Source organism: Sapajus apella, unplaced genomic scaffold, assembly GCF_009761245.1.
Source record: "Sapajus apella isolate SASKATOON/1434 unplaced genomic scaffold, GSC_monkey_1.0 scaffold70, whole genome shotgun sequence".
Taxonomy (NCBI): Eukaryota; Metazoa; Chordata; class Mammalia; order Primates; family Cebidae; genus Sapajus; species Sapajus apella.
Genome location: NW_022437010.1, coordinates 5,196,332 through 5,211,466, shown reverse-complemented (window position 1 = coordinate 5,211,466; position 15,135 = coordinate 5,196,332). Strand labels below are relative to the sequence as shown.

At 39.0% G+C, this 15,135-nt stretch overlaps 1 protein-coding gene across 3 annotated transcripts in view; it reads right to left on the bottom strand.

The window, feature by feature from the left end:
• F13A1 (coagulation factor XIII A chain) overlaps positions 1–15,135 on the bottom strand; it is a 164,905-nt gene that overhangs the window by 87,061 nt on the left and 62,709 nt on the right. For all 3 annotated transcript variants that reach the window (XM_032250040.1, XM_032250042.1, XM_032250041.1), the window contains exons 5-6: positions 13,492–13,610; positions 10,956–11,063 (exon numbers count right to left, since the gene is read on the bottom strand). In XM_032250040.1, the coding sequence (XP_032105931.1) occupies positions 10,956–11,063; positions 13,492–13,610 (227 nt within the window). The remainder of the gene's footprint in view (positions 1–10,955; positions 11,064–13,491; positions 13,611–15,135) is intronic.

Here is a 15,135-nt window from a genome sequence, read left to right as displayed (position 1 = left end):
GTCTAAGATTAAAAAGACTGATCATATCAAGTGTCAGAAAAAATACGAAACACTTGAGACTCTCATATGCTGTTGGTGGAGATGTAAAATGCCCATCCACTTTAGGAAACAGTTTGATAGTTTCTTAAAAATTAAACCTATGTTTAGCTTATGACTCAGCTATCTCACTCCAGGTATTTACCTAAGAGAAATAAAAGCTTATGTCTATACAAAGACTTTCACAAAAGTATTTTAAGCTACAGTTTCAGGCTTTATTTGTAAGAGGCAAAAACTGAAAGTGGCCCAAATGTCCATCCGCAAGTAAATACATGGGCAAATGGTAATTCATCCATGCAATGAAACACTACTACTCAGCAATAAAGAGGATTGAACTACTGAAACAAACAACAGCATGGATGAAGCTCAGAATACAGTAAGGAAGCATTAAAGCCTGACAAAGAGTACCTACTGCATGATTATATTTGTGTAAGAGTCTAGAAAATACAAATCAATATATAACGATAGAAGGCTAAGCAGTGGTGGGGGATGATACACAAAGCAGGGAGTGGTTTAAGGAAGAGATTACAAAAGGGAAACTTCTGGGAGCAATGGATATATGCATTATTTTGATGTTAGTGATTGTTTCATGGGAACATACACATGTCAACATTATCTACTTGTATGCACATTTTATTGTCAACTATATCTCAATAAAGCTGTAAAAATCAATGAAGACTTTTAAATTAAACCAGTGTCTATAGTATAATATTATTTTTGATTTAAAAACTATTTCTCCTGTATAATTCAAAGAATAGAAAGAGTCTTAAAATATGGCCCATACTGACTCTGTCTAATTTTGGTCATTGGAATATGAGCATATTCTAACTTGATACTAAAAAAAAAAGAAATGTGACATTTCTTGATCTTCAATTTCCTGTAGCACAGACCTTAACATTTTGTATAGTTACTATTTTTTTTCTGCTTTTTAAAAATATATGCAAAGGTATTTTTCTCCTGTGCGCACATTTTATATGGCTATGATAAAATGACTTTTCTCTGCTATAAACCTATTATAGTCCATTAAATTTCATTGTTCAAAGTTATGTCCTCATAAAGGGTAGGATTCCTATAACTCTTTTAGAAAATAATCTTATACCTAATTTTGTTCGTAATCGTTTCTCAAAGACCATTGGAAAATGAATTTTGATGTTGGGTAACATGAATTGACATCAAAGTCCTATCATTAAATTTGAAGGAGAAGAATTATTTCCTGTAGAAAATTGTTTCCAGGCTTTGTGAACCACAAGTCCCCAGCTACAGTCTGGTGGTGACCAGACTCAATCACAGGTGGAAGTGGCGTGGTAGATGTCAAATTATGCTTCATGGCATGCTTGGCTGTAGTTATGGTGTTGTGGGGTGGGGCAGAAGAGAACTTAATATTGGTAGTTGAGGCTGCAGTCATGACCTTTCTTTAATAATAGGTGCTCTGCTTTTTCTCTTTTATGTATTTGGATTCAATTGCTATTTGAAAAAAGATAGTTCTAAAAAGTAAAATTTAAAAGGTCACTGGTCTGGGAATGCAGAGATCTGTTTTTGTGCCTGCTCCGCCATTTACCAAGTTATGTTGTAAGTAAGGAAAGGGAGATGAGCTGAAGGTCAAGTACTCAGGTTAGTCCATAGGCAGGCATCCCAGAAAATGCACAAGAAAAAAGAAATAGGATAGCAGCAGTTCTGTTTCTTCCCTTGCCTGGCTCCTCATCCTTAATTTTTTTTCTGGGCTTTCACGGCACTTACAACAGCCAGGGTCACATACTTGGTCCAAAGGAAAGGAAAATAATCTACCTCTCTTTGGTTTTTCATACTGGTTTGCTTAACAACAAGCTGTTTTCTGCCTTGCTGCTGCTGGAAAATTTATTCTCTCCTACTGGAATGTCCTTCCACACTCAAACCTCTTCTGTGCCTAGTGGCCTGTTGATCCTTTAAAATTCAGCTGGTTTCACTGTGGGAATCTTTACCTATCACTCTGATTTGGATGTCCTTACTCTTTGATCACATAGTACTCTTTGCATAGTACTATCCATTTATCACGTTGCATTGTGTCATTGGTTAGACTGTCTTTGTTCTTTTCCCAAACTGCATGTTCCCAGAAGGAGAGAAGGCACCATGCTGTTTTGACTTTGTATTCCCAGGACTAGCACAGAGTGAAAACTCACTAAGTTCCATTGAATAAATGGATGTGCTGTCACTGGAAGATGAGTATAGGTTACCTTTTAATATTTCTTTACTAGATCAAGACAATGGGAGAGTTAGAATGCCAATAAGCGTTTGGTTAAAGTGGACAAGTCGTTTCCAAAATTTACATAGCGATGCAAAGAATCTAGAATAACTAAACATAATATTGAAAAAGAAGAACAAAAATGAATGACTACCTGATTTGAAGATTTAGTAGAGGAAAGCAGTAATCAAGGCAGTATGGTATTGTCCTATAAGGACAGACATATAAACCAATGGAATGGAATAGGGAGTACAGAAATATACTCCTACAGACATTTGATTTCTGACAAAGTCACCAAAGCAATTCAATGAAGAAAATGATAGTCTTTTCAACAAAAGAAAGTCTTTTGAAAGCCTTTCCAAGGGCCTTTTCAAGAAATGCTGCTGACGATGTAGAGCTAGTATAGAACAGGCCTTCAAAAATGCCTCAATGAAAGGAATGGACAGATGGGAGAGGGAAAAATGCAGAGCAGGAGAAGGAAAGAGAAAATATCACATAAGAGAAAGGGGGAAAAATGAAGGTATGAAGGAAACCCAAGGTACGTGAAGCTGCACATATCCTAAAGGGCTGAGCTGGCTTTGCTTTGTTATCCATCTGTCCCGGGGATGCTGGCCCCAGGAGACCAGAGCAGCACCAACTGCACAGCTTGGAGGGAGTGCTGTAAAGCATCCCCATGTTTCAGAAAATAGCCTGTGTGATTACAAAATAGCTGCAGCATTGAAACCCCATTCCAGGAAGCAATTCAAGGAAAGCAGACATTTAGATTGCCTATGATTATCACATTCGAGAGATGGCTTGTAATAAATGTCTGTTTTTCTCCAAAAATATGGGGAGAAGAGGCATAAGAAATGTAAGCTTAATAATTGAGAAACCAAGCTGTTTGGCCACAAATGGGAACTTCATTACATTGCTGGCTTTTACCCTAAGAGAAAAAAGATAATATCTGAGCAGTTCATTGTCCCCCACTTCCCCCACCTGAAAGAGAAGGATTGAATCAGACAGGGCATGTAAAAGGCATTATATTTGTGCCCAAGGAACTCATGAGACCTGGACAGAGGACAGGCAGAGGACAAATCCTGGGGAAATATAACATTTTGTGTGAATCAGTGGGGCCAGACAACTTCAGTGCTATCAGCAACATTTGATAAAGTTACTTAACTTCCTGATACCTCAGTCTCTCCACCTGCATATTGGTTATTGCTGGCATGGACTTATGCAATTTCTCAAAAGTGGCTTTGAAGATACTTTCTGCTAGATAAGTTCCATTTTTCCACTGGCTTCCAATAGATTTGTCAATTTTTTAAAAATCTTCAACAAACAGAAATGGAAATCCCTGGTGAATAAGGTGACCTTATGATATTGTTTACTTTGAATATATTAGAGAATTGCCTTGAGTCTGTACCTCCAATTCATCATTGTATTCCCTGGGTCATTTTAGTATTTATAGAAATGACTTTCATTCTTAGAAATACATTGACTGTAACTTTAATGGTTTTTTAAAAATCTTTTTGGAGTTGCCAATTAGTACTTTACTCTGTTGGACTACAGAAATATCCTTCATTAATACCAATCAGTGGATTCTCCAAAAGTTGTCACCGTGAGAGCTTTTACTAATTGATATGCATTACAATTAGAAAGGTTGCAAGGAACACCAGAGACGTATGCCTTTTCCTGCCTTTCCAAAGTGAGGAATTTCATTCCTGATGTGAATCATGGAAAGAGACAATAATGCTTTTAAATAAACGCTGATAGGGTTGGAGACCCAGAAACTGGATGGAGACTCAAATCCGTCATGGAGCCTACATCTGGTGGTGGTCACCAGCCGGGGAATTTTCACCTCTAGGCATCTGCAGGTTAGTAATGCAGGTGTGCTGTTATCACTTTTAGAAAAGACCAGATGGAAGTTGTATCTTTGCCCCTACAAAGGTGACACTGAATCATATTCAGTGTGGTCATACTCATTATCTGGTAGAGATAATTACAACCCTCACCACCATTAGAAGTTCTCATTGGCAGTTATATAAGTCTGACACAAGAATGGGGAAACAAGTTATTATTACATAATCATGGTTTTTTTGATAGGTAAAATTTTTCAAAAAATAAGATCCACATGCATAAATGTGAAAAAGTTTCTTGGTAATTCAAAAAGGTAAAGGACAACGGCCACTGAACATCTGGGTCCTTAGATGTATCTATAACCGTTCACTCCAAAAAAGGATGTTTTATCTGCTTTATAAACCAAAGGATAGGTTAGACATAGCTTTGTAATTAAAAAAAAAATTAAACAAAACTGTTATGAAAGTACACTGTGACTGGTCTGCACGATCAAGGAATAAACTTTATGTATTTATTTCTGACTTTACAGTTCTTTTGGGATGACTTAGGTGTGAAATTTCTAATTAAAGTGAACTTTTGAATGTAATCTGAATATTTATAATTAAGATTTGTTGCATGAAGAGGTTTGCTCACTATGAGGCTTCCCATAAGATGGCCAAGTAAACAATTGAAAGAAAATGAACAAAGCATGGTTTTACAGTAAGCCCCTATGGCATTGCTTGGCAAGTTATCAAAGTAGTTATGTCATTACTGTCTTTTCCATGCATGGAAAGAAAAAAATCTTTCTAAATACCGGGACAAAAAGAATGGGAGGAGAAGATGGACAAAGAGAAAATAACTTTATTTTCTGTTTATCTATAGGATCACAGATGCAGGAGGATCAGAAGCACTGAAGTCCATTTCATCTCAGAGGTCTACAGTCATTCATCTTGTACTGGGTTCTAGGAAAATCCAGGGCCTACTCCCAATTGTGGTCAATTTGATTTACTAGCTGAAGTTCAAGATTTTTTTTTAAATGCTAAAGAGCACATTGAACATCGATTGGTTAAAAAAGTTTAGTCATGAGTTAGTTCCCAAAAGGCATAGTCAGAGCAAAGTATTAATGGGGATTAATGATGGCATTCTGGTTCGATATGAGCAAAAGGCCAGGGTTAAAAATAAATGCATACATCTCAAGGGAAGCTGGAAAGTCCAGGATGGCAACAGTACAAACACTGAAATTTAAAAATATGTAACTATATTGACATTTTTTTCTCCCATCCTATCTTCCTAATTTCCTCATTAATATTACCTTTTTTCTTACTACAACTGAATCAGAATACCATGGAATCAAGTAACTGTAAATGTTGAGATCCTATGGAACAAACTTCACTTGTGTCAACCTTTGTTTTCCGAATTGCAAAACAAACAAGCCCCCCGAAGAGCAAATAAGCCCCTACTACATTTTTCTCCAGTGCTTATGGCGACTAGCTGTTTGTATACAATTTCCACCACGGAGAAGGGGTTTCTTCAAATAATAGCATGGTCAGTTATTGCTGCGGGGTCCCAGACATCCTCTATCTTTTGATCCAATATCCCCACACTGGTTAAATTAATGTTTAGTCCTGGGAAACCTTTGAGCTAAATTTGAGAGATTTTCTTTCCCATACAATCCTACGCTTATTTCCATCAGAGAATTTGCCATGCTGAGCTAAAATTTGCTATTTACTACTCTGTGTTCTCTGTTAGACTGTAAGCTCTGTGAAGGCAGAAACTTAATTTTGTTCACAATTGTACTCCTGTGCTTAGACTGGTAGATTCTCAATAAACGCTTGTTGAATAAATGAGTTAATAAGTGCCTTCCCATCATCACCCCCCCGCCACCACCATCATCACCCCCCCCCCCCCCCCACCCCCTCCCCCCCCCCCCCCCCACCATCACCACCCCCCCCCCCACCATCATCACCACCCCCCCACCACCATCATCAACCCCCCACCACCATCATCACCACCCCCCCACCATCATCACTCCTGCCATCACCTCCACCATCCCCGTCACCATCTCCACCACCACTACCATCATCACCATTACTATCACCATCATCACCATTACTATCACCACCATAATCACCACTACCATTACCACCATTATTATCACCACCATCACCATCACCACCATCACCACCACCACTACCATCATCACTGCTTCTATCACCACGCCCACCAAACACCACTACCATTGTCATATATTTAGTACTTGATCTTCTTTGGAAACTCATTCTCCAGGGTCCCAGTGCCTATGGCTATTTAGAATCCTCTGATTTATACCTTTCTTTACTTATTCCCTAATTTCAAAATTCACCTCATCTGGGCTCCATTCCCTTGGGGCTCTGTTCTTTTCTAGGAGACAGCTACTCAATTTGATATAGTAATTGTGTTATTGGAAATAAGGTGTTGGTAGTGGCCCTCTAAGGTAATACGATCTGAGAATAAGGACAATATCTGGTTTCAGCTCAGCCACTTATTCACTGCGTGACTTTGAGCGAGTGATATCACTTCCAAGGGCTTCTGCTTCCTCACCGAGAAGACTCTTGGAGAGTCCTCCTCATTGCACATGCTGGTTCTGTGTGTGTTTCAACCTCCACTGGTAATGCCTTAGTCCACTGGAGCAAATATGGATGGAGGTGATATATGCAGGAGTTTCACAGTGAATAACGAGCCATTATCTGCAGAAGCAGCAGCCTTTGCAGAAGCAGCTGCATCTCCTTGGGGGAAGTTCTCTGCCTATAGTTGCTGCCAGATCCAATCAGTCAGGAGGCAGGAACAGGCATAGACAGGTAACCACCCCACAGTAATGACAGGTGGTTGCACAGCCTTCCCTTTTCCCCAGAACCATGCTGTCCTCGTTACATATCATGGCCCACCTGCTTTGATAGTCTGACTCGGGGCTCAGAGTCCATGTCTGGCTTATTCACAGCAACTTTAGGAGCCAGCAAGAGAATCCTTTATTAATGCCATATGACTAAAGTAAGTGTTCAGATGGCACAAAGTTAAGCGTTCTTCTTAGCTTTCCCTGGCAATTTTCCTGGTGGGGACTGTCACATCAGAAATGCACTGGAGGGAAAGCAGCAATCAAGTAATGCAATTTAAAGGAAGAAGTATAACTTTGGTCCAGTTTCTTCATTTTTCCTAATTGCTTCTCTTTTTTTCCTTTCTCTCTTAAATCAATCTGCAGTATGGCTTGGTAGAATGCACGACTCAGTATTTAAAGAAGCTTAAGCAAAACTTAGCTTATGTAAGGTTATAACATCTCAGGCCTAATCCCCAGACAATGAGAATAAAGGATTTTGGACTTGCTTTCTCCTGGGAAACTCCAATAGACCCAGGCTGTCCAGATTGTCATAACTTTTCCTACTTTTACATCCAAGTGAAATAACAGCAACTCAAGATAAGAACAAGGGAAGATACTGGATTTATAAAGACAAAAAAAGAAGAGAGGGCACTATTTTGAAGAATAAAAGAATATTCTTGCTGCCAATGTGGTCTGAATACAGAGACAAAATTTCACTTTAAAGACAAAGATGTGAAGCCAGCAGAGGTTAATTATTTACCCTGGGTCACACAGTAAGTTAATAGCACAACCAGAATCAAGGTCCGATCTCTCGACCTGAGCTGAGTCACTTCCCAAATGATGTTGCCTTCCCTTTCTTTTCCATAAAGGATGAAAACCAGCAAGTTTTGAAAGAGATAGGAAGACAGGTTCTCTATAAAGGTGAAAAGAGAGTGTTACTTACATTCCACAGGCAGGGAAACTGAGTCACAGAGGGGATTAGTGCTGTGGTCCTCACTAAGGGTGATTTTTATCCCCAGTGGATGTTTGGCAATATCTGGAATCATTTTAGGTTGTCACAACTGGTAAGGGAACAGGTATGACAACCTGTATCCCGAGTAGAAGATAGGGATGCTGTTAAATGTTCTACACAAGACAGCCCTCTACAACTAATAATTATCTAAGGTCACGTACAATAAATATAAATACATTGAACAATAAATATTTTTATCTGGGGGTTGTGCACTTAAAATCAGATTCAGATTCTGATTATCATTGAAAGTTTGCACAACTTGGGTTATCTGTGCTTTTTTTTTTTTTTTCCAACATACACCCACCTGTTTCCTGAAAACTCCCTGCCAACCTTCAGTGGTAGACTTGGTCTTGACCAAAGTAGGCAAATTTGTCTTCAGGTCCCTAGTCATGTGCTCTGTGTCTTGTCCCCACCCAGCTCCACTCTCTTCAGCTACCCAGCAAGGACTGGGCTGCTCATCCTCACTGTTTCTCAGCAATGAGTGCCCTCAGGAAAGTTCTGCCTTCCTTGACTCTCACCTGGACATGAATTGAGGTTCATGTGCTATTCCTTCTGGAGAGTTCGCATGCCACCACTACCTCTGTTCTGACATTTGCATCCTGCAAAAGGGATTTCCAGCCTCTATGACCAGGCTGGGAGGAGTTTGAGAGGAATTCAGAACAACTGTGCATCAGCCTCTGTTTTACCTGAGGCCTGATCCGAAACCCTGAGAAAACATGCACAGCCCCGTCATCCTGTGACAGGATTCTGGCTAGGATTCTACAACTTCAAAACATTTTCTTTTGGGCTCTCTAAGCACATCTTTCCATACTAATAAAGTCAAATTATTAATTGAGAAATTAAAAGATTTTTATCTTTGTTCTTTGTTTAACTGCATTCAGAAGTTTCATGATAGATTTCCAGGATTTGTGAAAGGGAGAGTTAACTTCCTGAATGACCAAAAAACAGTTGATGTTTTTTCTGTGTCATTTTTAAAATTGATTTTTGGATGCTCTGTATTTTAGCTTTTAAAATTATTAAAACTGAGCAGATTTTGGAAGGATTCACAGAGTTATTCTAAGGCTTAAAGGAGCTAATAGAGGTGAAAGTGTTTTTGAAAACCATGGAACATTTCGTGTATGTAAACAAGGGTGTGATGGTGATGGAGATATTGCTCAAAATGGCTAGGATCAGGACCTCTATCCCTTAACACCCAAGTCCTCCCCCTTCAAAAATAAATCCAAACCATTTTCCAAATAGATCTTCTCTGTCTAGTTTTAAACCCTTTAATTGGGATATACATTTCAAACTTAGAACTTCATAGGCTTTATATGATTAATAAAATCTTAAGGCAATTTTCATTAAGAGTATGTGTGCTCATTCAATACTTAACAGCTTCTGCTTGGCCAGCCGCCACCACCGGCAGCATTAGGTCAGCTGCTCCCTGTCTGCTTCCCTCTTGCACTGGCTTATGTTAGACAGTGATTTCTGTCTTCTGGGTGTGTAAAACTACACACAATGTGTGAGTAAGCTTATGCTGCTGAGCGAGAGTATCATTTTAGAACGCTTAAGAAGGATTTAAATGTAACTGCTAATTTAAATGTAACCGCTGCTAGCTGTTGCTTCCCCTCTCACTGCAAAATTGTTAGAGTAACTTCAGAGAAGAAAAAGAGAAATCTTATCAGCAAAACAGTAAAAACAGTGATCAGCAGCAGGTCTAAAATATGTTGGTTATAAATGGTCATGACACTTTTGTAAACATTTCCCTGATTCTACATTCCTCCAAATCTTTGGAATTCATTGTCTTATCATTAGGGAATGTAAATGCACAGAAAGCAAACGGCCTTTATATGTTGGTTTCTGCTTTCACTTTTTAAACTCCACTGTTTCTTACATTTACATGTAGCTTAGTTATTAATAAAAGCAACTGTTCTTAAAAGATAACCAGAAATTATATTTTGCATCATTCTCAGTCTAATTTTTATATATTGACAATATTGATTTCATTTAACTCAAAATATACAAACCAAACTCAAACACAAAATTCTTTCAAAGAGAGAATTTCTTAGATAACTTAAGGAAATCGGTAATATAAGTATTTCTTTTCCTCAGTCTTTGATTGTTTGAAATACCACCCAGCTTAACATTTCTTCAGAAATAATCTACTCTTTAGCCAGATTGGATATGCTTCTCTGTACCAAAGTCTGGCTCTCCATGCTGAGTACATTGGTATAATCCAGGACTGCACAGGTCCTGGACATCCCATTTAATCAACATCCCATGCCTGGTCCCACCCTTCCTACCCATGGGAGTTCTGTCTCCTTTCTCAGAAAGTTGTTCCACTGCAGGGTCTCTGCATTCTCAAAGGTGTTTCAAAATCTCCTGTAGGGAGCAGCATCGAAGGTAGAAAATATCTAGATTTGAAGTCAGCAGACTGGAATCCAGCTGCAGCTTTGTCACTGAAAGCTGTCCTTGCCCTGTGTCCTAACTTGCAAAAGGGCATGAGTAATGCCTGCCCTACTTACCTCACAGGATCCTGTGAAGAATCAATACCACTTCATAAGTGAGAAAGCCCTACAGTGACACATCCTTATAGCAGGAGTTAGGATGAGATGGAACCACTCATTTCTTCACTCTTACTGTCAGTGTGAAAATGGAGAAAAGCTGTGCCTTGCACATCTTCTGTGCGACTTGATGTTTGGTTGATCGAATGTTTGATTACAGTCATTGACATTTTTGTCATGATCACTCCTCAGTCCCTAGGCAAGAGGTTCTTAACAGTAACTGGTCTATAGTATCATGATACCTATCATCATTTGCCTGAAGCCAATGAAACAAATGGTATTGAGATGATGATTTTGTTTTATAGCACATGATAAGCTCAGAGAGTTCAAGAAGCTATACTGGGTGTCAGAAGCTAGAATCTTACAAATGAAAGTTTATTAAGTGTTAATCGGCATTTCAGCAGCTCTTAATGAACTGGCATCTATTCTGAGGCAAATGATAGATGTAACAGATTTTAGGAATCAGTAGTTGCTGCTTACCATTGCAGACCCCACACGGCTGACTTTGATGGGATTTCCCCTTCCAGAGAGGTCCATTTGTGCTCTGTCCATCACGTATAGGCAAATGTCCAGGATGCTATCTTCAAACTATTTGGAGGAAAAAAAAGAGTAACCACTTAGTGTTCACTCTGCAAACAAATTATTCTCTGATGAAAAATAAAAGGAAACCACAACCTAATGTTTAAAAATGTGTTTCCTATATAGTGATCTCCTATAATCTTTAGTATGAAATATTAAAGTAGAAGGAAGAAGACATCTTTTATTTTCCATTAAAGTGAATAAGAACATAAAAGCAAGCCAGAAACACAAACAGAACTACTGGAGAGTTGATATACTCAGAGATCATGAGCTGAGTTGAAGTTCTTCAGAAAATGGCTCAAGTTAATTTAGAAGGTCTTTTCAACATATTGGCTCTTGTACCCAAGAAGAAGGAATGAACGATTTACCAAAGTCAGGCCAGAGTCTTAGGACCTCAAAAGTAATATAAGTCCTCATACATTTTGAAAATAAAGAGCTCTCAGGTGTATCACAAGAAGGCACTTCACACTACTTAGTTTGCATCCAAACTAGTAGGAGACCTCATATAGTGACTGTCCCTCTGAGGTTTCCCCTCTTCTGAGACAAGGTAGACCCCAGGATCAAGGAGAAGCCAGATGTCTTGCAGAAAGTAGATTACACTATCAAGGGAAGAGTCTCATGCAAGTTCAATTTCCTTAGAAAGAACTGCTAGACACAGGCAATACCAAACTTCTTTAAAAAAAGGAATAAAGTTCACATAGCAAGACAGGAAGATTTTACCTATACCTCACTGTTGTAAGAGATTTCCCTGAATACAGAAAGCTTGCCTGCTATCCACCCAAGTACTTGTGACAGAAACCACAATCATAATGGCTAATTACCATGCAATTCTTTATTCAGCCCAGTTAGAATACACACTCTGGGTGTATCCCAAACTGATGGGATGGATGCAGTAATGGGTAATTGCACTAGTTCTTCAGGTATGCTAATAGCTCAATATTTTGGTTCTTATTAAGCAGCTTCTCTCAGCTGTTTTTGCTGGGCATGATAGCAACTAACTGGAGAGTTAAAGAAATAGTCATAGGACTGATTGATTCCCTGTATCACTGCAAAAAGGCGTGGCTGGTTATTTTGGCCAAAGGCCACAAACCAATAGCCTCTTTGAGTAACAGAAAATACAGTCAGTGACTGTGCTCCAGGGTGTCTATCCAAAGCCAAGCTGGCTGAGGAGTACCCTGACTGGGCTTGGGACACCTTTCCAGACCTCCTTGCTGCCCACCTTGATGACTTTTCTTCTCGTTAGCTATGTATAGATTATCACATTTGGGCCATAAATAGAATCACCAGGCTAAAGGCTAGAAATTGAGGACCCAAGGTAAGGGAATCAGGCAGCAGGCATTAGTCAAGGATTGCATGCCACTGAGGAGGGGATGGCTTGGTACAAGGGAGCCAAGCAGGAATCCAAAAACAAGGGGTGCCAACACAGCTCAAGCTTGGCAGGACATCAGAAATGCAGGCGGGCAAGCCTGAGCACTGGGCCTGCAATTCTCTGGAGTCAGGGTGAAGAAGCTGGTCACAAAGCCAGGCAGGCAGGATGACACAGGTACAGGAGCAGTGGGTGAGGAACACAGGGAGATCCCATATGGAAGTCAAAGCAAAGCACCCAGAGCCAAGGAAGTATCCTGTGACCTGGTGCAGCCAGATTCCACGAAACCTCCCCACTGGATGCCCAGAGCAATGATGCACAATTCCAGCCATCCCAGCCAAAGCTCCCCGAGAAATGACATTTACCCCCTCTTGTGTTGCTAATTAAAAATCATTTTGAAATCACAAGATATGCATTCATTTGTGGAAAACTGGTAAAATATCATTCATTTGCTCCATTGTTAAAGATATCAAGCTGAAATAGTTTGAACGATTGAACATCTTAAAGAAATGCCATTTGCTACTTTATGTCCAGATAGTAACTTGAGTTTGCAGCTGATAAAATGTTTCTACGTAAAAGCCCAGTGGGCTATTCTTTGATGAAACAACACTCTTTTCTAATTAGCAGTACCCTAGGCTAACACTTTTTTTTGGAAAAAAAAACCAAAAAACAAAAAACTATTTCTTTGAATTGGGCACATCCCTTGCGGTACTCTTTGCATCACTACCAAAATAACTTTCATTCTAAGAAAAGGAAAACTTCAGCCCATGCCAGGTTGAGCTAATGAGATTTCACTGTTCTAAGTGGCCAAAGCATTTCTCAATAGAATGTCACATTATTCATGGAATCTCTCATTTCTGTAACACTGTAATACCCAGAGATATGTGGTTTCAGCTGATAAATTATGCAGTTGTCTTTATGAGTCTATACTCTCTGCCTTGGAGTCTCCGATCCTAAAAAGCAGGAAATTGTGCTTGTCTAATAGCGATATATGGCACCCTGCAGGGATACATGTGACAAAAAATATGAAGTAAATATGTCCTTGACAATAACAAATTTTAAATGGCTCACCTGACCATAGCTCCAGCTCCTAGTCTTGATGTCATTGACCTCTCCATAAAAAATTACCCCAATGTCGTTCAGGACATATTCTTCTCTTTCTTTCTCATCATCCAGATACACAGCATCATCTGCATCAGAATTTAAACATAGTGACCATTACCAAACCACACTGTTTCCAAACACTTGCAAGTTTATTTCTAAACTGCATTTAATCAACCAAATTTTTAAAAAATGCTCTTTGTTTCATTAAGCATAGCTCATTTTCCAATATTTTAGTAATGGTGAAGATACTCAGCACCAGAGTTCACTTAAATGATGACATTTGTTAGCAAAATGCTGACAAACTCTGGCTCTTTAAGTTCCAAGCAGCAGAATTAAATTGATATGTCTCATTAAACATTTTATGATTCTGGTGCATCAGTAGTTTCAGAATTCTATGATGCTGATGTAAATCTCTAACACAAATTAAAATGTAATTTCCAACCTTTTAACATTAATAGAAAACTATATGAATTGAAAATGGTTTTTAAAACAAATCTGGGACACAGGACAAGGCAACAGCCTAATTTGTCATGTCATGTCTGTTTTGTGGCCCATCACTGGGAGGAGGAAAGCAGTAGTCACCTCCTTTTAATGAAAGATACTTGTGGATGTGCCAGTATGTATGTGTGTCCAACCATCTTCCCTGGCCGAGGTCTTTCACTGCAAGGACTTCTCTTCCCTGTGGCTAGAATCTCAGGAGGGTCATGCTCCCCATCTATCCACTTGGTCATCAATTGGGTGCTTATTCCCAGGCCTGGTGGGAGAGCAGCAAAGCATCTTTAACACAGACAGGACCCTACAAGTGTAAATTACACTCAGGAAAATGTGTGTATTTGGAACAGGCATCTAAATGTTTCAATATGAATTCTACCTCAAGGTGACAAAATAATTGATGATAATAAATGCAAAAGGAATGGTAGAATTAGAATGTTGCAATTCCTAATGAAACAATGAATTGAGACAGGAATAATTCGTTAAGAAGGGAACTACATAATGGATGGATAAGACTGAAAAAACGTGAAGGGGAAAATATTGATACGCCTAAACATATGTATCCCCTGCTAGGATGAATGTCCTGGGAGGCAATGATGACTTATGAAGTATTTTTCTCCCCTCCTCCAAAAAAATATGTCACTTGAAACTGAATCTGATAGAGTCTCTAGATCTAACTAGCTGCTTAACAGAAAATGCCACAGTGGTTAAAAAAACATCCCACAGTGGTTAGAGAAACATATTTCATGACACCAGGGGATGGACTCAGCAAAATTCAGAATATGGAAAGTTCTACATAAAAAATGACTCCGTTTCGGCAATAAGTTTGTGGCATGAAGAAACAGATGAAGAGGATTACTCTGGAGGAAAAGATTTAAGTGACAAACCAACCAAATTTAATCTACATACCTTAATCCAAATAAACTAACTAAAAAGATAATTTTTAGACATTGGGAAAATTAAAGATGGTTCATCAGATAATACCTAGAAGCGCTTGTTGATTTGTATTAGCTGCAATGATTACACACACACACACACACACACACACACACACACACAGGCACATACATATACACATATATAGGTACATATGTATCAATGCATACTGCGTATATGTCT